This window comes from Pangasianodon hypophthalmus, chromosome 4, assembly GCF_027358585.1.
Source record: "Pangasianodon hypophthalmus isolate fPanHyp1 chromosome 4, fPanHyp1.pri, whole genome shotgun sequence".
NCBI lineage: Eukaryota > Metazoa > Chordata > Actinopteri > Siluriformes > Pangasiidae > Pangasianodon > Pangasianodon hypophthalmus.
In genome coordinates this window covers 22,145,929-22,172,850 of record NC_069713.1, presented here as the reverse complement: position 1 = coordinate 22,172,850, position 26,922 = coordinate 22,145,929, and the positions used below count along the sequence as shown (strand labels likewise).

The following is a 26,922-nucleotide window of genomic DNA, read 5'->3' as shown; positions in this document are numbered from 1 at the left end:
AGACCTTTATGTATGTCTTGCTTGTAGCTTTCTCATTAACTCCCCTCCATTTCTCAAAACCTGCATCAGTCTCCTTGATGTCAATGTAATAGCCATTGACCTCATCACGACCCTGGTACACTGGAGGTTTCCAGAGCAACACCAAAGAGTCTTTACGTACTTCCAGCACTTGGAGGTCATGTGGGGGACCTGTGTATAAGTATATTTAACTGAATAATTACACTCCAGTACAGGATAATGAATGATTATTAAATCATAAATGTCATCAAATTCTCCCTCATACAAACACACACACACACACACATTCACTCACCTGGCACAGCAATGGTCCACTCTTCACATTTAAAGGTCTGACTGGGCAGAGATGGGATGCCAACACCAGCCATGTTTGCAGCACGAACCTGGAACTGGTAGAACATGTTCTCCTTCAGATCAGAGACCTGTGAAGAAAAAAAGAGAGAACTCCTGAATAATATAAATGGTAGGATTCAAGTCACTATCTTTTAATCTGTGGTCTTAAATGCAAGAGAACATAAATAGACTTACCCTGTAGGCTCTCTCACTGACTGACTTAATGTTAGCCTCGTGCCATTTTCCAGGTACTCCATTGATGACCTCTCGATAATCGACAAAGTATCCAATGATGTCAGCACCACCAATGAATGTCGGCTGCTTCCAGGCTAGCACCATAGAATCCCTTACACTCTCCAAAACGGAAATGCCGTAGGGTGGAGCAGGGGAGGCTGGGTTAATGAAGGACTTCAGTTAGGATTTGAGAGGATGGTCAATTCATTTTTTTCATTCAAGAAAAAGACTGACAACTTAGTCTGTGCAGATGAAAGTAAGGTTCTCTTGAGGAATTACTTTAGTCAGTCATATAGACAATGGGGAGTTTTTGTTACTTGTATCATATGGTACTTCTTGTGTTACGATAATAAAGACTTTATTCTTTTACCAAACCTACTCTTTATCCCAGTACCTGTAGTCCAATTTAGCTAAGTAACCAACATAATGGTACCTTTTTTAAAGGGCAGTAAATGTCTCAGTTCATTCATAGCAATAATTTGATGGCCCTACTTAATATAGTATATGTGAAATGAAACATCAGGACCCTTTGTATGAAGTAGTAAGGGTGGCCAGTGCACTGAGAGCTGGAGGTGGCAAGAAAACCTCTCTAAGTGTGCAAGAAATGTGTTATAATCAGGGGTTTGTTATAATCAGCGAAACAAACTACTACAAAAACCTACACAGTCAAACTTACCTTTGAAAAATATTTAATTATCCACTCCTTTACAACATGCCTAACTTGTTGACTAAATGCTGTGAGGAAAAAAAATACACCAATCCATATAGTAACTTAATAAAAGACAGAGTAATTCATGTAAAATGTTTGATCTCAGTGAGTAAATATGATGAAGTATGAAAAATTTCAGTAAACTTTACTTAAACCCGTTAAATATTGGCAGTTATTAATTGTAAAGCAAATTATATGGTAACTCTGTGAATTTTTCAGTAAATGACAGACATTGGTTCGTGACATATTTCATACACTGGAATATGATGACAATGGATTTTTTTTTTTTTTTGCTAGTGTATTTCTGGTATGTAAGCCACATAATGGTGATGATGATGTGTCATATATTAATATTAAGTAATATTAACTAAATTAGACTAATAAACTAAACTATTAACTGGAAAATTTGAAAAACGTGAGCAATGACATTCTAACGTGACAAGCCTGGAATGTATAGCATAATCGTATATCAACAAAAATCTGTCACATGACTTAGATATATATGAACTTTACATTAAATGGGACAGGTTTTATGACACTTTGTTCTGTTGGAATAAGTATAAAATTGTTTATGACAATTGTCATGAAGTGCTTATGTTGGTATCATATTTCCTATGATATCATATGACCCTTAAGGAACGTGTTCAAAACAAAACCAGCATAACCAATATTCAAAGCAGTCAAACATACCAGAATTACTGGAAAAAATGTATTAAAGATTTTCAACCACGTGAAAATAGGTGAAGCGCTAAAACAAGCAGAACAAAGAAAAAGACATTTCAGCTCTGAGGAAACTTGCGGACATGCGTCCATCCATGGAGTCAGTACTCTCACTCTCACTCCATGTCCTCACCTGAACCTCTGCGCCCATTTCCATTTTCTTGTTTTCTCTCTTGCTCCGAAGAAGAGTCTATTGAGGACTTACGTTTTTCCAGCACTTCGGTTGCCGGTTTGGTTATGGGTTCCATTACTCTATCAGCGGAGGGACGGGGAACCTGCTCAGCCATGGGCCTTGAAGTGTTTGTGTTAGCATTTGAATTGGTACCAGGTTCATCAATTGATTTGGTGTCTGAATTGGTTCCAAGTGCAGTGCCCATTGTAGTGTCTAAATTGGTGCCAGGTTTAAGTCCTAATTTGGTGAATGAATTGGTGCCAGGTTTAGAGTCTATTTTGTTGTTTAAATTACTGCAAGATTCATTGGCCATTTTGGGGTCTGAATTGGTACCAGATTGAGGATCAAACTCACAGCTGGGTTCAGGAGCCCAGGTTACACTGCTTCTCTTCCCCCCTTTGCCTTTACTTAGTGCACCTGGAGGACCTTGAGGGCCTGTACTATTAGCCCTCTCGCTAACACTAGCTAGGGTAGTTAGCGGCGTGGTAGCAGGGGAGCAAGGGGGCACATGCCTGCCCTCCTTGCCTGGCCTGTGCTGGGTTAGTCCATTTGTGTTACCCCCTGACTCCAGAAACACACCATGAGGAATACCGCCCCCTAAAGTAGTTAGCCAGGAACAGCAAGAGAAAAAACAAAAAGTTAATTCAGTAGAAGTCACACAAATGAACACATTAACTCAAGCTGCTTTATACAAACAGTAGTTCTGCACGCACATTCATATGTAGTGTTTTTGCTTGTTCATTTAGTCTTGTTTTTAATATTCTTTCCATTTTCAGCATGCATGCACAGCATATTCTTGTCAATATTGCTATTTAACATAGCTCATTTAACATAACCAATTACAACTTAGAAGAAAAAGAGTTAATCTAAAGAAAAGCAGAACAACGCGAAGTCTTCATTTGTCCGAAAAAAAATGAAGGCAAGATGGCTGAGGAGTGATATCTAGAAGTGGACATGCCAGAAGAGAATTGCAGAAAGCAGTCGGTCGGAAAAAAAAAGAAAAAGAGATACAAAATACAAAAGAAACTAAATAAAAAGAGGGCAAAATGAGTAAAAAGCTTGAGTTATGGTAGATTGAGCAGAGGTATTGACAGAGAAAAGTGGGGTGAAAGGAATTGAGTTCATGCATGTAAGTATGAGAGTATGCTTTTTGCAAACCCTTGATGAAAACACATAACTTTGGCAACAAAACTGAATGATTTCCTTTGCTAATTGGACTACATGAAGATTACTTTAATAAATCAAATAGAATGTAAGTTAGTAAGAACAATATTGGGATTTTTGGAAGGGAACAACCATGTTTTGTGAGCTAGCTGATACTTCTTTATAATGTTGAGTATGTTCAGACCTATAGAGTGCTATTGAACAAAAGATTAAATCACAGAACATAAATCATAATCATGTTGCCATATGTGTTTCACAAGGGTACACTGATCATGCAGCTCAGCACAAAGCCAAACACAGTTGCTAAATTACTGAGTGGCTTAGCTCAGAGGAGCATTATGGGTAAAGGAAGAGAGGAAGAGATGTGCTATAGTGGAGCAGAAGGATGTGGATGCTGAGGAGTGGAAAGATTGAACAGAGGGTGTGTGTGTGAATGCGGGTGAACTGGTTTTGTAGTCACCACTACGTTGGATCACTTAGGACCCAATCTAGAGGAAATCTACAAGTCCTAACCCCACCTTCTGGGAGATTCATGAGCTGAGCTGCAGGGTTTGTGGGCGTGGCCTCACAGTGCTCTTGAAAACGTGAGAAGTTAAAGAGTGGAACAATGGTGTGGAGCACAAAAGGAATAGATTTGCTGAGTGTACAGAGCTGAAAACATGTTCATGAAAAGATGATCACAAGCAAACTTATTGGAAAGTTGTGACGTCATATTGCTCTTCAAAAAACAGGAAGACTTTACCTCTTAGATAATACAACATACTCCATGCCTAGGGAGTAGCAAAATTAACACATTTGTTAAAGCTAAACTCTAAGCAGTGCTGACTCACCAATAGCAGCTTTAACTTCGATGGCCTCAGACTCCTGTGAGAAGTCACTGATTCCGGCTGCGTTAACCGCCCTTACACGGAAAACATACTTTTCGCCTGTTGTCAAGCCATGACACACAAATCTATGGATAAAAAACAGAGGGCATTGTATAACAAAACTCTGTGTATCATATACACTCACTAAGCACTTTATTAGGAACAATATACTAATACTGGGTAGGGCCTCCCTTTGCTCTCAAAATGGCATCAATTCTTCATGGCATGGATTCCACAAGATGCTGCAAACATTCCTTTGAGATTCTGCTCCATGTTGACATGATCGCGTCCCGCAATTCCTGCAGATTTTTCTGATGCACTTTCATGCTGTGGGACCATTCTACCACGTCCCAAAGGTGTTCTATTGGACTGAGATCCGGTGACTGGGAAGGCCACTGAGGAACACTGAACTCACTGTCATGTTCATGAACCCAGTTTGAGATGACTTTTGCTTTGTGACATGGTGCATTATAATGCTGGAAGTAGCCATTAGAAGATGGGTTAATTGTGGCCATGAAAGGATGCACATGGTCAGCAGCAACTCAAATAAACTGTGGCATTCATGTGATGTTGTCATGTTGAATGGTATTAACAGGCCCAAAGTGTGCCAAGGAAACATTCCCCACACCATTACACCACCTCCACCAGCATGAACTGTTGACACAAGGCAGGCTGGGTCCATGGATTCATGCTGTTGGCACCAAATTCTGATCCTACCATCTGTGTGCCTCAGCAGAAATCAAGTTGCATCAGACCATGCTACGTTTTTCCAGTCTTCTTCTGTCCAGCTTTGGTGAGCCTGTGCCCACTGCAGCCTCAGCTTTCTGTTCTTGGCTGACAGAAGTGGAACCCGACGAGGTCTCCTGCTGGTCATCCACCTCAAGGTTTGACGTTTTGTGCATTCTGAGATGCTTTTCTGCTCACCACAATTGTACAAAGTGGTTATCTGAGTTACTGTAGCCTTTGTTCCTCAAAGGTATTTCTGTCCACAGAACTGCTGTTCACTGGATGTTTTTTCTTTATTGCACCATTCTGTGTAAACTCTAGAGACTGTTGTGCATGAAAATCCCAGGAGATCAGTTATAGAAATACTGAAACCATACTGGAATCAACAATCATGCCGCAGACAAAATCACTGAGATCACTGAGATCTGATTTTTTTTCCCCCATTTTGATGGTTGATGTGAACAATACCTGAAGCTGCTGGCCTGTATATGCGTGAATTTATGCATTGCACTGCAGCCACACAATTGGCTGATTAGATAATTGCATGAATGAGTAGGTGTTCAGGTGTTCCTAATAAAGTGCTCAGTGATTGTAAGTTGTTAGAATCATGTTCTTGTATGGCCAGGTGTGTGTGTGTGTGTGTGTGCATGTCTATTTGTCTTTCTGAATCTGGAAAATGTACCTGGTGGCTCTGACAGGCTTATTGTTGCAGGGCTCCCAAGCATTGCGTCCAGCAACACTGGTCTCAATGTAGTAGCCCACCAGCTCTTTAGCTTCCCGTGATGCCTCCCATGACACAACGACAGATGTGTCTGTGTTTCGGGTGGGGATCACGCGGCCTGGGGCGGACGGAATATCTGGAGAGTGGAGGATGTGGAATTGTTAAACTAAGATTTACTATATTAAAGCTTATATTTAAACTTATATTAAATAATAATAATAATAATAATATTGAGTACTTAAACAGATAATAAAACAAAAATTTAAGAAACAAACAAATAATAAAACTCACTATCAAGGTTACAATTCAAAATAGAGTATATGCATGCAACATATTTTGCTAAAGTTTATTTTGCTGAAATGTAAAAACTAATCTTGCATCTTCATTCACTGCTTGCTATCCATCCATCCATCTATGGTATGGATCCATTTATCTGTATGCATAATTATTGTAAAGTTAAGAACAATGTTACAATAGAAGTTAATGTGAGAAGTGACAGCTTTTTTCACCCAGTTTATCTCCCACTTGAGTGGCCTCTGTGGGGTCTGAAGGTTCACCGACGCCGGCAGAGTTGCAGCAGCGGACACGGAAGCAGTAAGATTTCCCCTCAGACAGGTCAAACAAAGCAAAGCGTGGAGACTTCACTGGAAGCTCTGTGTTCACACGTTGCCAGCTGTCTGTGCCAGACACACACTATAAAATGCACACATTTACACTTTTAGTTACTTCAGGTAACTAACTTGGCTGACAGGATATCCAAAATAAAAGAGAATTATATGGGGAGTCATATACAATAGTGCATTTTAAATGTGACTATATAGTTATACACTGTATAACTATATACTCACATTTTCATACACACTTTCACATTTTTCCCACACTTCATATTTACATTATTCATCTACTGTAGTGCACTTTAAATGTGATAAAATAGTTATAGGGATTTTGGACCTTCTCAACGTAGTACATGACACCCTCATATCCCTTGTCGCCTGGCGGCTTCCAGCTGAGCACCACATAGTTCTTGGTGGCCTCAATAACTGTGAGGTCACGAGGTTTGCCAGGAACCACACCCTCTAGAAGAGCCAGAAAGGTCAAGAAATGTCACTCAGTCTTACTGACATGGGTTTAGTTTAAATCCACCCCAGTAATCTATATGATATAATTATGTGTCATATTCAGAAAGAATATTGCTATGACATGCTAGGCCTTGTATGTAATGGTGGCACTATTGCACTCCACAAGACACTGATCTGTCTTCATATGTGTCTCTACAAAATGCACACTAGCAAGGTTCTGCTTACCTACAGGCTCTTCCTCAGTAACAATGATCTGGCCAGTCCAAGGTGCAGAGGCTCCTTCCATCAGAAAATGAGAGAGAGAGACAGAGTGAGAGAGGAAGAGAGAGAGAGAGCGATGGGGTGGAAAAAACACATTTACAGAGAGAAAAATACTAATATTTCATATTGAAGTATGTTTTCTCTTTATTTTTTCTTGTTATTTTAATACTGATAACCAAGGGTTTCAATTTATGCTTCATTAGATAAAATTTGAAATTGCATATCATGGAATATCAAAATATCTTATGATAATGATGATAATTCATAGTTCATGTATCTAGCGAAATTAACACATTTGAGGATCAAATGTATATTGTATTGAAAACACAACCATTCTGAAATTAAAACATTTCTGAAAAAAAGCAGTTTGAAACTCTATTCCATGAACATCATTGTTATTATCACCATTGTGCCACACTGTGGTTTACAGTTCCATCGAATTTATAGGAAAGAAGCTCAGCTCTGGGTGACATGTGCTTGTATATCCACACCTTTTCGAGCACGGTCAGCAGGGTCCATGGCTGCCACAGGTTCAGACACTCGAGAAGGATGACTCATGCCACACTTATTCACCGCACGCACACGGAAAATATAGCTGCGGCCTTCAACGAGACCAGTAACCGGAAAACGGGCAAACTTGACTGGAGTATCATTGCATTGAATCCAGTGAGACGTGCCAACTTCACACCTTGTGGGACAAAGTGGGGGAGAAGGTGAGCAATAGAGACAGTTGGAGAAAGGAAATGCTCGTTAGCAGCAAAAGCAGCATTAGGGGGTGCTGCCTTTCTGATATTACACATAATCCAAAACCTTTCTGCATGATTTAAAATTTGCAATTAGTTTCACACCAGGTTTTCAATCATGTCGCACCAAGGCCTTGGAGAATGCTATTTCATTCTACTGTATATTGTATAAGGCTAGAATAACAATAAAAACTCTCAAGCACTTTAACTCTAGAGGTTATCATAACATACATGTCATGAACTTTCAAGATATTTCCATAGGGAAAATTCATATGAGGTAAAAAGGTTCTTTGAATGTATACCCTTCCATTTCCATTTTTTAAAAAGATTTATACATATGCACCTGTCTACAAAGTAGCCCAGAATGGAGCTGCCTCCATCCACAGCAGGCTGTTTCCATGTAACAATGACATAATCTTTATTAGCTTCTTGACAATACACATCCAGAGGAGCACCAGGAGCTCCTGCAACCTCTGCATCGGAATCTATAACACACAAAGTCACAGAGGTCAGTTATCAATTTGAACAGTTTCATAAATTCATATGATCATGCAAAATTCATGTCAATAGTGCAAACTCCTATTTGCTAGAAAGGTAATTTGCCTCAGTCTTGGTTTAAATTTATGAATTATGACTGTAGATGTTAACACTGGTGATTTTACTGTGTAGCAACATGATATTCCTGAATACTATTGCTGGAGACATAGTATATTACATCATATAATATTATGTGCTACTGAAATCCTTGTACTGTATTAACAAGGTATTAAAAAGATATTCCTCTCTGAGGTTCTGATTGCTACTTAACTTGAGCTGTTGCATGCTTTCAGCAGATAGGTATAAAATTAGAACGAAACCCGAGACCTAAGAGAGCCTCAAGCCCACACTCATAAACACACTCCACACATTGTTAAATTCATTGGTTTATGAGTTTTTGATGCCCAGATTCTAAGCAACTTTCCATGAGTCATGTGTTCATGTTTGTCTTTATTTTTAATATTACGTGCTTAAAAGTTGAACCAAAACTTTGACACCTATAGCAGCACAATACAAATACAGGCCAAGTCTGCAGTTAATCTGGGATTTTGGACTAATATGAGGTCATGCTGCATAATAGGAGTCAGTTAACAACAAAAGGCCAGCCATCAATTTTTCCACAGCTGCGTGAGCCATTACGTTGTGTTATGGTTGTATAGTCTAAATTTGAGATGTCCACTGAGAGCAGATGGATTATAACTAACAACTGTCACACACAATCACACAATCATATAAAAAACCCTTGTATGACCTCAGCCGTACAAAAACACAATGCAATTAGCATTGAGCACTTATAAAGTCCACACTACACTCTACATACACAACTACAATGTTGTCTAAAGCACACACTATACTGTACAACTTGAATATGTACTTTATATGCCAAAAGTATAGAAACAACTGATGCAGAGGCGTTGAAAACCTATCAAGATGTCAAAGCAGCCCTCAGAACCAGAAAAGACAGTCTGTCCCAGACCATTACAGTACTCCTATGCATAGAAAATCAATGGCCACTATCCAGACTCCAAAGACACATAGAGTCTGTGGCAAGGCATCCAGTCCATCACTGACTACAAACTTTCACAATGTTTGTGATGGTGATTTCTCCAGATGTGCTGAATATCTATATGCAATTAGAAGAATGGAATGATAAGCCTGCAAGGACGACTACCCCTCATCTCTTTGTCCACAGCCAGCAAGGAAGGCCACCCCTCCTTTATTTGTCGTCAGCTGATATCAAGAAACTCTATTCAGAGTCAGTCTATGTAAGGAATTGTCAATATACCTGTCTGGCTGCTTAGAGAATGTGCCAATCAGTTTTCAAATGACCTTATGGTCTGGTTTAGTGTAGTAGTCCTCCCGACATCTTTCAAGACCACCAGCATCCCAGTGTCAAAGAAGTTAGCTATGTCCTGTCTCAATGACTATTAGCCCATAGACCCCATACCTATCATCAAGACTAGTAATGACTAGTAATGAAACACTACACACAAACACCAGACTTCCCACCTCAGTGGACCCACTGCAAGTAGCTTATTACCCGAACTATGGATATTGGACTTGGACCATGGATACTATGTTTATAGATATTGTTATCTTTAACTGACCCTTACTTATCTAGATAAAAAGGACATTTATATTTCATTGTCTTCAGTACAGAATTCAAAACAATCATTCCACCAGATTTGATCCAGAGCCTGCTGGTCTTGAACCTTTGCTGTAACTGTGTTCTGGACTTCCTGACCTTAGATTTCAGTCAATCAGGATTAGCAACATTGCCTCCAGTACCACTGGTGCCTGTCAAGGCCGTGTACTTAGACCACTACTGTTCACACTTGACAACTGAATGCATAGCTCAGATCAGGTCATTAAATTTGTTGATGAGTCACTGGCTGTGGACAGATGGGGTTCAGCAGATTGTAGCATAAAACAATGCATTTTGCGAGATGATTGTTGACTGTGGTGATCACTATCCATTGCTTTTCAATTCACCCGAACTCCCAATACCACCTACCTAGCCAAAAAAGCCCAACTGCATCTCAATTTCAGAGGAAACTATCCTCAATTCTTTCTACACTGGAACCATAGAGAAAATCCTCAGCAGCTGTACTACAGTCTGGTGTGGGAACTGTAACATCTCAGGCAGCAAGACCCTATAGTATTTAACAAATGTACCAGAATTTTAACCCTCTGGCTTTGGGAGAAGGTACTGGTGCATCCAAACTGCAACAGCATTCTTTCCCAGGCAGTCAGGCTTCCCTTTCCCCTCCACTATTCACTGCTCTAGTGTAATACTAAAGATGCAAACTTCAGACACCAAACATGCCTTGGCTGATTAACTACATATGGAAAACTGTTTTGTTTGTTAATCATCCCTGTCCTCCAGTATTAGGCAGAATCTTACCTCGGACAAAGACGTAGGCTGAGTGTGTCTCATAGCCAGACTTTGTGATGACACGAAGAGTGTAAAGCCCCTCGTCTTCTTTATTGAGGTGTGAAAGTGTAAGAGTAGCTCTTTCTCCACTCCAGTGCATCTGAACCCACTTAGATGGCACAAGCAACTTATCTAACACATACACACAAATGCATAATCCACCAATGAACAGTGGAAAGGTTTTTAATAGATCAAAGCATTCAAAGAATCAGTGGACTTTAAATTGAAATAGACACTTAATGCAGCTATATTTGTATTGTGTGAAAGTGTGTTCACTCACCATCTCTGTACCACTCAATCTCAGGCTGGAAGCGTTGCAGTGATGGGTAGATGATAACAGAACAGCCCAGACTCATCGTCTCACCCTCACGTCCAAAAGACACACCAAACTTCTCTACAATATGCGTTTCAAAAGTCACTCCATACTCCAGGCAGGGCACTAAGACACACAAATTAATAAGAAGTTAGAGCAGGTAGATCTACAGATAAACAATGTACTGCGGTCCACAGAATCACTAGAATACTGATAGGTGAGAGAGTGCTCCACATCAGACTTGGTGAATGTTACCTGTGCAAAAATGACATTTAAATTATGTTAAACTTTGCAGAATGATGGTTAGGATACACATTAGTAACAACAAGAATTAAAAGTTAAAGTGAAGATATTTACATTTTCAGGCATTATTGCTCTCAGCTCAGTTTTCCAGCTATTTTTTTTTATTTTTTTTATTTTTTTAAATATAAAATAGGTCACTTAAAAAAATGTGTAAGAAAATGACATGTGTTAAAACATGATTTTCTCTTTTTAGTGCACTAAAAATCTTGCACCAATAGCAATGTTGCATATAATTTTTCACTGGAATAATTATTGTATTATAGTGCACTGGAATATTTGTTGTATTGTATTTTTAATAATTATGTTAATTTTACAACTCACGTAATTTTTTTCAGTGAAATAGCAGTGAATCACTTTTGTAATCAGTGTAATCTGAAGATAATTGACTGTAATTTTAAATAATTTTCCTGGAATTGTTTGATAAAATTAGCTGAAGAACAGCTCTTCCATACAGGAAAAAAAATAAGAATAATCGAAAATAATCAAACTAAATAACTAAGAAACTGTTGGAAAAAACTAAATATAAAATTATTAAACATAGTGGCATGGTGAGGCAGTGAGAAGCACTGCTGCCTTGCAGCTCTAAGGTCCCTGGTTCTGTCCTAAGCTTGGATTACTTTATGGCTGCATGTTCTCCCAGCATGGGTTTCCATGTGTCTGCATGGGTTTCCTCCAGGTAGTCAGATATCCTACACTAAATTGCCCCTAGAGTGTGTAGGAATGTGTCTGTGCATGGACTGCAATGGACTGGTGAGCTGTGTTCCAGCCAGTGTTCTTGGGATAGGCAGCAGGTCCATTGCAACCCTGACCAGGATAAAGCATTGACTGAAGATGCATGAATGAATGAATAAAAGGGTCCGACAAACAGATTAATGGTGTGATTACAAGAGGGCACTTTAAATATGCACAGCAATAGCTGGTCTTTGGAAACATCGCAAACAACACGTACAACTGCCACAAGATACACAAGGAAAAGAATCGTGGAGATATCAGTAATTTGACATATACCATAGAAAAAGGAGGATGTAGGAAGAGAATTTGTGATATCAAGAAGAAGAAATGAATACAATCCAAGTAGTGCAGAGACAGCTGTCATGCAGACATTGGTAACCATATAGTGGACATAATATTCAAAATATTAAAGCTACGGTGCATAGGATTTTGTTCAAAATGAAATAAATATGATTATTGTGTCGGGGGAAAAAAACACGTTTCTAAACTACTGTGAGTCCTCCTGACTGTCCTGTAATAGTAATTCACAGTCAGTGCTGTGAAAGTGTGCATGCATACATCAGAGCTCAACAGAGACACAGTACGTCAAACGTCAGCACTCCTCAACTGTCTACCTTCGCCAGATTTTACAGAATGAATGTTACATTGTAAAAAATTTCTACTGCCTGTGGCCATTAGGAGGGCCAAAATAGACAGCCAGAAAAAATATATCTTAGCAAGTGAAAATATCTATCTACATGCTGAAGAACCCAATAGACTAATTAAATAACAAAATACCCAGAGTACACAGATTGGGTTTAAAAAATTATATTTTCACTTTTTTTATCAGTATATTTTGTATTTTATCTGGTTAGCATGAGGTAACTAGTATATAATGTAGGTTATGGGTTATTTTGTAGAATGAGCAAGGCTACATCATGGCATCTGTAAAGCACGGACACTACTGCTTCTTCAGATAGTTGCAGTGAGAGCTAACCAGCTGATGGCAGCTAAAAGGCAAGACGGTTTTTTCATCTGATGCTCATTGATGCACTCAAAAGTTATTTTATTCTCATAACACTTCGGTAATTTTGAACTAAAACACACAAATATGTTGGCTGCTTCACAAACTGCTCACTATTGTGTTATTACTATTTAGGCATGCTACTTGATCTGCCTTGAATTCTATCTGAGTATGTGCACTTTCAGCCTTGAGATTAACCGGTGTGGTGAAGAACAATGCAGCACAACCAACATTATGGAATTTTCTTTGGCAAGGAACTTGTAATAGCATTTTTCTACCGGAGAGAATACAATTCCAAAATCTTACATACTGTAGCTTTAAAAAAATCTGAAAAAACATCAATATCTCTGAAGACACAGAACCAAAACTATCAGCATCTGTAGTTTTTGGAGTTTCAGACGACTCCAAGTTTGAAACAAAACTTGGATTGAGACAGAGTGACCATGCAATATTGACCAGTGATGACATGCAGTGCTTAAAGAACCAGAACACAAAAACCTTTAACCCGGTTACCTTCAGAGCGGGACCATTTCTTATCTGCGCCCAGTACATGGGAAACAAAACAACTGTTAGCATTAGTAACATTAGCCTTTGACTGACTGCTGTACAGCTCCTTCACATAAACAGAGCACAGAATCTTTAAAACTAGCCATATTAATTTTGGATAAAAACGACACTCAACCACTGGAAACTTACAGAGTCTGGGAGCTGGGAGAGACTCATCAACTTCACCTTTGAATCCTAAATATCAAACCAATTACAAGAAATCAGATTTTTTCCAAAAATATTTTTATTGTGATCAATAAAATCATGTACATAAAAATAAAATAGAAGATTTTTGTGTAAAATTGGGTTGATTTTTTATACTCATTTTTTTGACATGTTTGACAAAGCTACAGTTACAAGAATCATTAATAAATTTATAGAAGGTATCATTTTTGACATACTTTTGACCACGACAGAGGCAAAAGCTGAAAGCTCCCCCTTGCTGTTCATGGCAGACACACGATACTGGGCAGTGTCATCAAAGTTACATCTAAAATGACAGAAAGACATGTGACATTCACATACACACAGCACTGTCACATGGAGCTCTATCACACTCACACATCCACACATAAATTAATGCACTGCAAATCATTGAGAACTCTGTATGCCTGTCATGTATCTTTACAAAGTTCAGAGGTTCCAAAATTAATGTTCAAGGACAAAAATAGACTGCAAGCAGTGATATCACCGCACCAGGACCAGATCATTTTACTAGCACTGTAATCTATTATGTAGCTCATGAACTATGGCTCCAATTTGTCTAGAATGTGAGATCATGAAAGCTGAATATTTAACCATAGTTCAAGTAAATTTCTATCCTCATTAATCCTTGTGTATTTGTAGACTGTGTGTATGAGTGAGTTGACTTGTACGTGAGACAAAGAGACAGATACCAATGCTAAGAGGGAAGGAATCCCAGTGATGCATGGCTTTTTTTAGGTGTCCCTTAGGTTATGGCCAACTGGCAGAGGAAGGTTTGGATCATGTATCAGCATTTGCATGAACTATGAACTATGCAAGACTGCGGTTACAGTTTGTACAATAGCAATTTGCCACTATAGCTCAGCTGATTTGTTTTGTCAGTGTGAGCTCCAGTTTCACGCTGTGAGAGGTGCAGTCTTCTGTGTTTGCTATGTTTTATGTCGTTGCTGGATGCCATAATCCACTGAGATCTGTAAATATTTAGGATGTTTTGCTATACTAACATGACTGGAGGTAGTAAGTGTAAATCATCTAGTACATGTGTGTGTGCATGGGTTTATGGGTGTGATTACTTGTTAATCTCCAGAGAGTGGACATTGTAGCTGCTCACTAGTTTGTACTTCCCTGGATAAGCCATTGGGTCAATGCTAACATTGTTCTTGTACCTGGTCGACAGGGGTGGCATGGAAGAAAAATCAAGATAGAGAGAAGAGATAGAGAAGTGTCAGAGAGGGATAGAAAGATAAAGACAGGAGGAATTCAACACATCAGAGATCATATATGTGTGTCATAATGATGAACATTTGTATCATTCATACCACAGCTTCTTTTCTGTATTTCCCTGTAGCTATGGAGCAAAGTGTTCTTACACTTACATGAAACACATTTGGTGTGAATTCTAGGTTATACTTCTCCACTGAGAAAATGTTGAGTTATAGTGTACTGATTCAACCTTTTTTTTTAATTTCATGTAGGCCAAATGAATTGAGGTCAATACCGGTGTGTCAGGTGTTAACATAAATATGCTTGTGCCTAATGATATAACTGTGGGGATATTGATATTAAAGTGTGTGATGGTGGGGTGCTGGGGTGACACTGGCCAGTTCATAGATCAAGTCGTAGAACGTGTCCAGCTGCACAATTTTGTGCCTCGCTGATAGGTGTCTATATGGCATTTACAGTGTCTTGTATAAGTATTCACCCCCAGAAACATGCAATCTAGGGATTGAAATGAGTTTAACTCAGATTATATGTAATAAAACTATAGTGAGAGTGAACAGAACTACCACTTAGGCATATATTATGCAATCTTATGAATACTTATGCAATCACAACCTTTATGTTTTTTATTTGTAAATAATTTAGCCAACACTATTAATCCCCCCATTGTATATACAGTGAGAGTAAAAAAGTATTTGATCCCTTGCTGATTTTGTTGGTTTGCCCACTAATAAAGACATGATCATTCTATACTTTTAATGGTAGATGTATTCTAACATGGAGAGACAGAATATTAAAATGAAAATCCAGAAAATAACTTTAAAGAATATATTTTAATTGATTTGTATTTCATTGAGGGAAATAAGTATTTGATCCCTCTAGCCAAAAGCACTTAATACTTGGTGGCACAGCCTTTGTTTGCAAGCACAGCGGACAGACGTTTGTTGTAGTTAACCACAAGGTTAGCACACATATCAGGGGGAATTTTGGCCCACTGGTGGGCTGTCGCTTGGCAACTCGGACCTTCAGCTCCCTCCATAGATTTTCGATTGGATTGAGGTCCGGAGACTGGCTGGGCCACTCCATGACCTTAATGTGGTTCTTCTTGAGCCACTCCTTTGTTGCCTTTGCTGTATGCTTCGGGTCGTTGTCATGTTGGAAGACCCAACCACGGCCCATTTTCAACTTCCTGGCAGAGGGGAGGAGGTTGTCCCTCAGGACTGCACGGTACATGGCTCCATCCATCTTCCCACTGATGCGGTGAAGTAGCCCTGTGCCCTTGGCAGAGAAACACCCCCAAAACATAATGCTTCCACCTCCATGCTTGACGGTGGGCACAGTGTTCCTGGGGTCATAGGCAGCATTTTTCTTCCTCCACACATGACGAGTAGAGTTTAGGCCAAATAGTTCAATTTTGGTCTCGTCTGACCACAGAACCTTCTCCCAATCACTTTGTACATCTTTGAGGTGATCACTGGCATACTTTAGGTGGGCCTCCACATGTGCCTTCTTAAGCAGGGGTACCTTTCGGGCACTGCAGGATTTTAATCCATTGCGGCGCAAAGTGTTGCCAATTGTTTTCCTGGTGACTGTGGTCCCAGCTGCCTTGAGGTCATTCACTAACTCCCGCTGTGTGGTTGCAGGCCGATTTCTCACAGTTCTCATGATCATTGCCACCCCACGAGGTGAAATCTTCTGTGGAGCACCAGACCGAGGTCTATTGATGGTCATGTTATACTTCTTAAATTTTCTCACAATTGCACCAATGGTTGTTACTTTAATACCCAGCATCTTGCTAATGTTTTTGTAGCCCATTCCAGATTTGTGCAGGTCAACAATCCTGTCTCTGAGGTCCTGAGAGAGTTCTTTGGTCTTACCCATGTTGGAGAGTTTGGAATCTGTCTGATTGTCTGATTCTGTGAACAGGTGTCTTTCATACAGGTGATTAGTTAGAACAGGTGTCTTCAATTCAGGTAACAAGTTGATTGGGAGTGTCTAACTGGTCTGTGAAAGCCAGAACTCCTAATGCATACTAGGGGATCAAATACTTATTTCCCTCAATGAAATACAAATCAATTAATATATATTCTTTAAAGTTATTTTCTGGATTTTCTTTTTGATATTCTGTCTCTCCATGTTAGAATACATCTACCATTAAAAGTATAGAATGATCATGTCTTTATTAGTGGGTAAACCAACAAAATCAGCAAGGGATCAAATACTTTTTTACTCTCACTGTATATACAATGGGGGGATTAATAGTGTTGGCTAAATTATTTACAAATAAAAAACATAAAGGTTGTGATTGCATAAGTATTCATAAGATTGCATAATATATGCATAAGTGGTAGTTCTGTTCCTGGTAGGCCCCAGAGTTTGTTATATAGCATACCTAAACAAACAACATCATGAAGACCAAGGTGCTATTGATTATGAAAAAATATCCCAAACTAAAAATGGAAAGTATATGGCACAACAGTGTCTTGATTACTTCCCCCGACTCACACCATCCTTATCTGGTCATTTACTTTTGAAGGAAGGCCTCCTCTTGCTACAGCTGTGCCATATTCTTTCCATTTTTAATAATTTTGAAAAGCTCAAAGGGGTGAATACTTATGCAAGCCACTGTATACTTAGTTCCTTATGAAAGCTGTTTCATTTTGATTAATTAATTTACCAGTCTAATGTTATCTAATTTTAAGCTGCATGACTGACTGTACAAATTTAAACAGAATGGAATCATCCACAATGTTCATAATGATAGATAGGAAGTAGGTATTTGGCAAGGTTATCTAACATTGTCATATTGCTAATGTAAATATTAAATTTTTAGGATTCATCAATAGCCTAATTATGTGGAACTCTTTCTTGTCAGGACATGCCACTGGTTAAAAGATCCAAAGTAAGTTGCATAATCTGTTAACCGAATGTGAGTACCACAATGCTCCTAATGGGGTGTGTGTGTGCGTGTGTGTGTGTGTGCGTGTGTGTGTGTGTGTGTGTGTGTTTGCTCACCACACAATCCGTGGCTCAGGCCATCCTGTAACTGTGCAGTGCAGCCGCACACACTGGTTTTCCCACACAGTGTGTGAGCGGGGCTTGATCACAAACTCCGGGGAACGCATTAGGTTATCCTCGTTCAGGTGCTTGTGGTACTCTTCGTTGTCATGGATCTACAGGCATGCGGTCACACACAGGCTTCATATACAGCTAAAACAGTGTTTATAAAAAATGGCAACATTTATACCATGCTCTTTAAACTCTTACTACCAGTGCTATTCAGCATGCACCATTCATATTCGCATGTTCAACGTTCCACAAACATGTAAACAGCACAAAAACTTTGACAGACAGTCATCATGCTTGTTTATTGTTTATATGTCTACAGTATGTTTGGGTTTCTAATATGACTATGCTTTGCTTTCATATGGACAGAGGTTTTCATCGTTATATGAAACCTGATTCTCATTTGGGCTTCCCTCAGCTTACAACATGATTCATAACATTAGCACTCCAGAGACATCAATACACTGCTACTGTGTCTTAGGAAACTTCAGGCATCTGGCACAAGGGTGGCATGGATTATTGACTTGGCTAATCTGAATGAGTTGTGGTATGCAGTTCTGGTCTGCATGGTCAGTTATGGTTTCTTTCTCTCTCTCTCCCTCTCTGTCTCTGTCTCTCTCTCTCACAGTAATGTGTCTTGTCACAGACTGGAGACACTGTGGAACTTTCTAGTGCAGTAATGCACAACTTCAGCTAAAACAATTAATTTCATTACATTCTTTTCGCATGAATTATATGCTTGACTCAATGCTATGATTAGCATTAATTATCATAACATACCATATCACATTCATGCTACAGAGATTGGCTCTTATCAAATTTAAATAGATTTTAAAGTAGAAACAAATGCAGATTTGAGCACCGGAAACAACATACGACCAAAGATGTATCACTGAATCGTTTCATGAAGCTGGCCTATGGCATCAAAATAAGCAATAATTTGAGGACAAATAATGAATCAGCTGCATGGATGCAAAGCTCCCACCTACTAGTCTCCTGTTTACATGTATATGCTACTTACATAGAATCAAAAGACATGACCTGAGTCAATAAGACTCCCACTGCTAGGCATTAAACAGAATATCCAAATATGTTATCAGTTATCAGTGCAGTATTGTTTTAGTGACAATACAGACTTTTATTATTATTGTTATGGTCCTTCTATCTACATCACACTTAGTTATTAATTGATGTATTACAGATCTAAAAAGGATGATTGTGACCATGAACACGCTCCTGATCTGCACTGACCCTCTTGGTGAGGGAAATGCGTTCTGCAGACTCCCTCATGACGGCTCTGCGAGACTTGTGTTCCACACGTTCCATCTCCACCCCACTGGTGAAGAGGTCTCTGCGCGCCAGGTAACCAGCACTCTCTTTAGCCCGAGCCTCTTCAGTGTCTGACAGACCACTCGCAAACTCCTGACTTGGGTGGAGAAGGTGAGGTTGGAGCAGTAGGTGTGGATTGGGATGTCAGTATCATGACAGAAGCATATATACTCTTATATACATACATAACACATTTACACGAGAAAACCCTTTTCAAACTTATACATACAAGTGATGCTGGTTTTCCAGGTATGGATTATTGGTAATATTCAAGTAAAAAGGAGGACAGCATTCTCAAATGCATTGTAATCATTATCGTATCTGTGCCTGGAAAACCAGTATCAACAGATACCCTTGATTCCTGAAGTCCAATAAATGCCCATTTGTTTCCCATGAGACCGTGCATTATGACTATGCACGGTCTCATGAGTCCTGGCTCATACCTTCCCCTGAAGATGGGCACCACATAGCCTATAATCTGGTTCTCTTTGTCCACAGCCAGGTAGGTGGACTTGGCTCTCTTTGGCTGAGGACTCACCCCCGTCTCATCCAGAGAGGTAAAGGTGGTACCTCTGATGCTAAAATGCCCACAGCAAAAAATACCATACATGAGTAAATGTCTGGCACGTAAAAACATAGTGAGGGAATATAAAAGAAATGTTGGAGAGAGAAATGCAGAATTAGGGATTAGATGGGTGAGGGAGGGAAGTAAGTTAATGCCCTTTTAATACTGTTGTCCAAAAGTAATAGAGACATCTCTATAAGAAAGCAATATCCTAAACAGGACAGTGGAACACAAGCATTTAAAATATTAGATAAAAGTGGGGGAAAAGAATTTGTTTTTACAGTACATTCTGGATTTGATACACCAACCAGCTTACATACCTCGTTTAGAGTGAATCTACTGTACATATGAAAACACAATGCAGTCAGCACATTTGAGACAAGTCCACTCCAGGAAAGTTATACAAGCACACACTGTCCCTGTCTCAGATACACACTGTGACCTTGGCATATGGATTGCTAGTGTAGTTCTCATAGAGGCAGGTGTATTTACAGACTGTAAAAAGGGAGGTGGAGAGAACAAGTGAGAGTAAGACTATCCGCTCAGACCTTAACAGAGTCTGTGTTTGCAAATTTAGCAAAGTGTCTGAAAGTTGCAGGCAGTGTAACAGAGTATTACTGTCTTGATTTTATACTGAAGGGCTTTAATGTCATCAGATCTCTAACTACATACTACTTACAAAATCCTATATGTTTCAGATCTGTTGTGTTGTTCTGTTAAATTGTACAGTCACTTGTGAAACAAATGAGTTGGCTTAATATCAATAATGTATCTTAGAATGGCACAAATAGAGCAAAGAGTAATTTTTTCCTGCAGTATTAAAGATTTAAAATACCAAATGGTTCTAAAGTTATGATGACAAATTTGGTGCCATATTATTTACTACCTAGCTTGGTCTATACCTCCCCAAAATGGCTTAAAAATGTATAGAAATCATTGAGACAATACAAACGTACATATCAGACAAAATCCCAGATTCAGCAATGTTTCTCTCTTTTCCTGGGTTGTATAATTGTTATGACCCTGCAGGATTCAAACTGAAGTTTTTTTTTAATCCATGAAAGCTTTGTGCAGAATGTGCATCAATATTACTGTGAGATGTGGTAACTTGTCCACTTCCACTTACTGCCAGTAAAATTCTGTTTTGATTAATCATGTGGTTGCTGTGCACTATGAGGCTTACATAGAACAGATATTTGGTCAATCCATAGGTTGTGTGTAAAAGCTTATTTTTGGACACTGTTCAGTACATTTCCACAAGAACCCAACAATGGATCTCTGGCAGTTCTAGGGTTGGAAATCACAACAATTTAGCCACCAAGCACAGAACCTTGACCACTGAGATACCACCCTACAATAATCCATTTCTGTGAACTGGGTATTCAGTTAATCCCTAAGTCCAGGACCTGTCAGCAGATCCAGATTTACATTCCTCACTCTCATATCTATATATATTTCCTATTAGTTTCACTGTAGTTACTGGATAATATGCTTTACAATCAATAACTGAATAATAAGCTGATTGGTTAAGTGCAATAAATGTTAAATGTTACAGCCTCATATGGTTGTGAAAACAAATCATCAGCTAGTACTCAGCTGACAGTGTTTTTTTGTCTGTGACTTTGATATTTCAATTTCCCTTCCAGCAACACTTATGAAGCCTCTCCTATGCATTTTTTTTGCATCAGTGAATGGGTTCAATGTTTTCCTAAAGACCAGGCTATTCATAATAAGCATTCATTTGCTTGCTCTCTTGCAAACAAGGAATAGATAAGCACTCTAACTGAGCTTTAAGTATATTTATATTATTTTTCCTGAGAACGGAATTTTATGTATATGTACGTCTGCTTACAAACCATTAAAAACCAAAACCAAAATCAAGACCAGAGTCATCAGTATGCGCCCAATCACGTCTTTCATGAAAACCAAAGAAAGGAAGCGAAGGCAAAGTGCCTAATCAAGTCTAATGATTGCTAGACATGTACATTTCAGTTAAACAAAGCTAGAGCCCCTGAATACAAGATTTATTCAAAATACAACCAAATAATTTAAAACATTTAAAATCAAATTGTAATCAAATTACAATCCAATCCAATCTTTATATGTGCAAACAATTAAAAACTAACGTCCTCAAACCAAAACCTCTTGCCAAACCAATACTAATGCTATCAGTGTAAAAACAGACCGACCCTTCAGATGTCTATTAATACATTCAAGGTGTTTGCGTGTGTGTTGTGCGTATGTAGGCCCTATACCATAACAAGGTATTGTATATCTTTAACATTCATCTAATATGATCCCTATACCATTTATAGATGACCTCATCATCCTAACTAGAGAGAATAAATTAGTACCAAATACCCAACATACAGTACGTTAGTCAAGACTACCTAAAGCTTAACTACACTAGGATCCAAGGTCTATAACAAAAAGATATCAGTCTTAACCATACTCAGTTGAAAACAACCCAGATGTGTGGGCTTTAGCAAATGCAGTGTTTGGCTATAATAAAAATCTAACCGCAGGTAGACCACACTATAAAATCAAGCTTAATCCTAAACTGTCACACCACAAACACAACAACAAAACCTGCACTTATTCACAAACCCATCCCAAGCCAGACCTGAACATGGCTCTTGAATAAGTTTGTAGACAGACATTCTTGCAGTCTCAGCAGGCACCACCAAAGGCAAAACAGAAATTTGTATAGCATGCAGGATTCACAGACAAGTTACTTGGTTTTAGATGAATATTTAGTGGGAAATGCAGTGAAATGCAAGGAAGCAAAGAATGGTCAGCTAAAATGAATTACTGGGTCAGTGATGAACTGGACCAAGGAGATGTTAAACAAGAGTTTAAGGATGGGATGTGATTAAGTTGGTGGATTTCTCTCCTTGGTCTCTTACCCTTTCGTGTTGGTTCTGTGGGCAGAGTAAGTGCTGGAGCTCTGCTGGTATTGGCTGATTGTAGACTCCGCCTCCCGGCTACGGTAGGCACGGTCATAGTGACGATGGTGCCTCTGGTAGAATGGGATCGATCCAGACATCGCCTTCTCCTTATAGCTCAGTGCCTAGCTTCTGCTCTGAAGTTCTCTTACACTGAAGGCTTAAAAGTTTCTACACACAAGTTAAGTAAGTTCGATTATATCTGAATAGGGAGGATATTATTATTTTTTTATTTAATCAGTAAGGAACCTTATATTATCAAGTGCTTACTTGTCATTCACTATGATACACTGCCTTATGGATTTTAGTCATAACATAGTTGTCTTTCTGAAATGCCTACAAGCGTCACATTAGGTTTAGGTGTTATCAATATTAGATTTATACAGCTATAAAAATGTTTTAATAACAGATGAATTTATGACATTCTACAATGTGAAAGATGAAGTTACTCAGATAGGTAGTTGTGTCTTGGGGATAAGTATTGCTTAACTTATCAGTGTTTTAATTCAGAATTTAGCTGGCTACTCGTTTTATCCAGAGAGCCTGTGAATCCACTCCTTTGGTATAAAAGTTCAAAGTTCAGGAAGCGCATGCAAAAGGACCATGATGCACTGACAAAATCCGAAAGACATTGTGGCAAAATCATGCATCATAATAAATTTAATATAATTCTCTGAGCATCTGACACAACAAACTTTTTAACCTTTACATATAACACTGCAGTAACACTTTCCACTACAAAGGTAACACCACACACTGAATTATTCTCACCTTATCCAAAGCTCTGTGGGCTGGAAATCAAGTCAGGTAGCACAGAGGTACAAACAAGGCTCCAGGTCCGAGGGAGGATCAACAAAGCTCAAAATTCACACAAAGTACTGTGCAGTGGAGAAGCAATCTCCAACAACCAAAATAATACTGAGGCGGGCCGACATGCCTCAGCCCCGCGCGAGACCTTTTATGGCCAGAGAGGCGTTAAATATAGCCCTAGCTCAGCTATCCCAGTCACACAGATAGGCTACTAATTATCAAGGTATAGGTTGATAAGGTAATCATGTGGAATCAGTTAGGGAGGTCAATTAAGATCATTTATGATATTTATGAACTGATGTATGGGATTAAATCTAAAATTAAATCTGATGGAAAGAATCATTCTCTCCTACACACCACTAGCAAGTCTCTCACTACGTCTCTCTCATACCTGTGACACACAATTATTCCTCCAATGTTTTTTTTCCTCCAATACCTTATTTTTTTTCACCATGACCATAACTATTAACTTATCACCCATCTGGTGTAACTAGTAGGCCATACTGGCCAACAGAGCTTTGTTCAGCACTAACAATAGCCATGCTATTGTTACCTCTGTTACGTACCAAAGATGCCATGTAAAAGTGTGTGTGTCTGGGGGGAAGGTGGGGGTTGGGGATTGGGGTTGGTTTGCTGTCAAGTCTATTTGATTGTATTTTGGCTCCAGTTCTGCATTTCTCTTTGACAAAGACGAGACAACATTATAAGTTCCACAAGCCTTTTCTTACTGTGTAAACATCTATTATTTTGTTTGAAAAATCACATAAATTGACTTTATAAACTATGAGTGCATACACGAGCAACCTAATCTAAGATCCTTCACTACGTTCACGCTCCTCTATCACCCGAATAAAATATAACTGTAAGCCGTCTGAATGTAAACATGCCAACAAATACACATAATTTGTTCACCAAGTTGTAAGACTTCTAAATATAATAATATTTACTATGGAGGAGTGATAGAGAATTGACAAATCAGGACATCATTTCCATCAGGACAGATCCAAAATGCAAATTTTTCTCCTAAATTGCTCTCAGGCCCCAGGATCTGCTGTAGCTTTTGGCCACGTCCTGTTTCTCTGGGATATAAATATATTAGGGATACCAAACATGAATAGGAGGTGCACAGATAAGTTGTTTTTAATAGATAGCTTGCCAGAAAGGTTCACAGGGTTAAGACACTCCTACTTACTCCATCTCTGCTTCAGACAAACTGTGAACTTGAGTGTTGTGGTTGAGTTTGAGGAACTGTCAGAGCTGAATTAACAGACCATGCTGACAGTGCTGGCATTTCTACCTCTGGGTTTTTGTCCAGTGCTGCCGGGGGCATTGTGGTAGGGTTCATATTTTAAATACGTATATATATAAAAACAGGTGGCCTGCACAAGTCATGTAATGGATATGAAAAATATACAAGCAGTACAAAATATTTCAAATTTTATATTTTCAATTTTGCTAATTTTCTTGAAGGGTGCCAGCAATTCTGGAAGGCACAGTAATTCATGATGAAAGAGAAATAATAGTAATAGCAGGAAAGATCACTCATTTATTGGCAGTTCCCACCTCAACCTTTTTGGAAGCGGTGTCTACTGCCATGTACTGTATACTGAAGTTCACATCACGTCAGTATTAAGACCGGGGTGGACAATACTTGACTAATTGTACTTCATTACTATACTTAATTATTATTTTTGGTGTATTTATACTTTATTTCAGAATTACTGAAATTGAATACTTGTAGTCTTACTTATAATAATATATTTTTCACTCTTACTTTGTTATTTAGGCCTTCAAAATATGTGTTACATACCTCAATATTAATTTCTCAGTACTTTGTCCACCCCTGATTAAAATGATCAAGACTTCTATGACTGTGCTGAAGCATTTGAATGTAATCAAAATGCTGAGTGTGTCTCAGTGTTTAGTCTCTAAACCTCACCACCTCACAGCTCGATCCTGAGCTCGGATTACTGTCTGTGTAGAGCTTCTGTGAACGTCTCTGGTTTTCTCACCCTGTCCAAAACCATGCAGGTAAATGGATTAGCCACAGTAAATGGCTCATTGGTGGGAACAAGTGTTCGTAGTGCCCTGTGATGGACTGGTGTCCCATCCAGGGTGTGCATTCCTGCGTCGCACCTAGTGTTCTGGGAACAGGCTGCCGACTGGATTCCTGTTTATACTCCAACAGTGCGATGAGGAAAAACCCCCTTGTAATGATGTTTCCATCATTGACTGTCCTCAGCATTTGTGACCTTTAAGAGCTATATCTCGTCATGGGGTAGATGACCACACACTTTCCATCACCCAGCAGAGAAAAATTCTTCTATTTGTTTCAGAAAGGGTAAGTAAGAAGGGAAAAACTACATCATCCTACACTTATGTACAGCAAACCAATCATTCCCAAGGTGATTGGTGGAAGGCAACATTCAGCCAAATGCTGACGACCTGAGGCATGACAGGTCTGAATAGTCCCCTCCCTTAGTATAAAGTGAATCTTTCGTACAGGTAATCAAGAAATCTAATGAGGTAGCTTGTATTATAAGAACTGATGGTTTTATCAGCATTATTGGTGTTGGCTATATGACGATATTGACACCTCCGTGACCTCTCTGGCACTGGAACAGTAGCCCTCTGACCAACAAGGTTCCTTCTGTGTCTTCTTGTTTTAAACAGTAAACATGTTTTGGTCCTTTCTTCTCCCAGCTTTAAGACTGTCTAATAAAATATGAAATTAATTAAAAAATCATACGTATTCTGTTTGGTTCTTTTGTACAGCAAGGGCAGGCAGTTCACTGACAAAGCCTTTATACGGTCACTGTTCCTTTTTAATGGATGTTGGTGGAGCTGTTTTATGCCAACATGATTACTTTTCAAGATTTGCCTTTTTAGCAAATGTGACACTGCTGTTTCTTAGTATTGCTAAATGTTTCTGAATATTGAATATTTTTGCTTTGCACACCAGTGTGTAGTAGTCTGTGAGCATTGTAAAGCCCATACAATACTGCAGGTTCTTACTACATATTGTGTATTTATATGTGTTCAACACCCTGTGGCATTAGAGCACTTTTCTGTAAATCTTTGATGTAATAAAATATTTACTGTATAGTTGCTAGTTGATTGTTGTTTAGTTAATATTGTATTTCTTTATACACACTTATATTTATACTG

General features: G+C 38.9%; 1 protein-coding gene across 6 annotated transcripts in view; it reads right to left on the bottom strand.

The window, feature by feature from the left end:
* The window catches only part of myom1b (myomesin 1b), a 38,822-nt gene extending 14,948 nt beyond the window's left edge, over positions 1-23,874 (bottom strand). For 2 of the 6 annotated variants that reach the window (XM_026936687.3, XM_053233727.1), the window contains exons 1-22: positions 23,716-23,868; positions 22,906-23,115; positions 19,878-20,012; positions 19,357-19,531; positions 18,055-18,212; positions 14,892-14,984; positions 14,016-14,104; positions 13,765-13,809; positions 13,582-13,605; positions 10,998-11,156; positions 10,688-10,849; positions 8,090-8,231; positions 7,495-7,691; positions 6,968-7,021; positions 6,615-6,739; positions 6,173-6,356; positions 5,625-5,799; positions 4,181-4,302; positions 2,766-2,783; positions 547-743; positions 314-440; positions 5-189 (exon numbers count right to left, since the gene is read on the bottom strand). In XM_026936687.3, coding sequence (XP_026792488.3) covers positions 5-189; positions 314-440; positions 547-743; positions 2,766-2,783; positions 4,181-4,302; positions 5,625-5,799; positions 6,173-6,356; positions 6,615-6,739; positions 6,968-7,021; positions 7,495-7,691; positions 8,090-8,231; positions 10,688-10,849; positions 10,998-11,156; positions 13,582-13,605; positions 13,765-13,809; positions 14,016-14,104; positions 14,892-14,984; positions 18,055-18,212; positions 19,357-19,531; positions 19,878-20,012; positions 22,906-23,045 — 2,706 coding nt within the window. In that variant the 5' untranslated portion in view covers positions 23,046-23,115; positions 23,716-23,868. Of the gene's footprint in view, positions 1-4; positions 190-313; positions 441-546; positions 744-2,765; positions 2,784-4,180; positions 4,303-5,624; positions 5,800-6,172; positions 6,357-6,614; positions 6,740-6,967; positions 7,022-7,494; positions 7,692-8,089; positions 8,232-10,687; positions 10,850-10,997; positions 11,157-13,581; positions 13,606-13,764; positions 13,810-14,015; positions 14,105-14,891; positions 14,985-18,054; positions 18,213-19,356; positions 19,532-19,877; positions 20,013-22,905; positions 23,116-23,715 lie in introns of all 6 variants that reach the window. The other 4 variants (XM_026936688.3, XM_026936689.3, XM_026936690.3 and 1 more) reach the window with 4 other exon arrangements.
* Between the last annotated feature and the right edge of the window lie 3,048 nt (positions 23,875-26,922).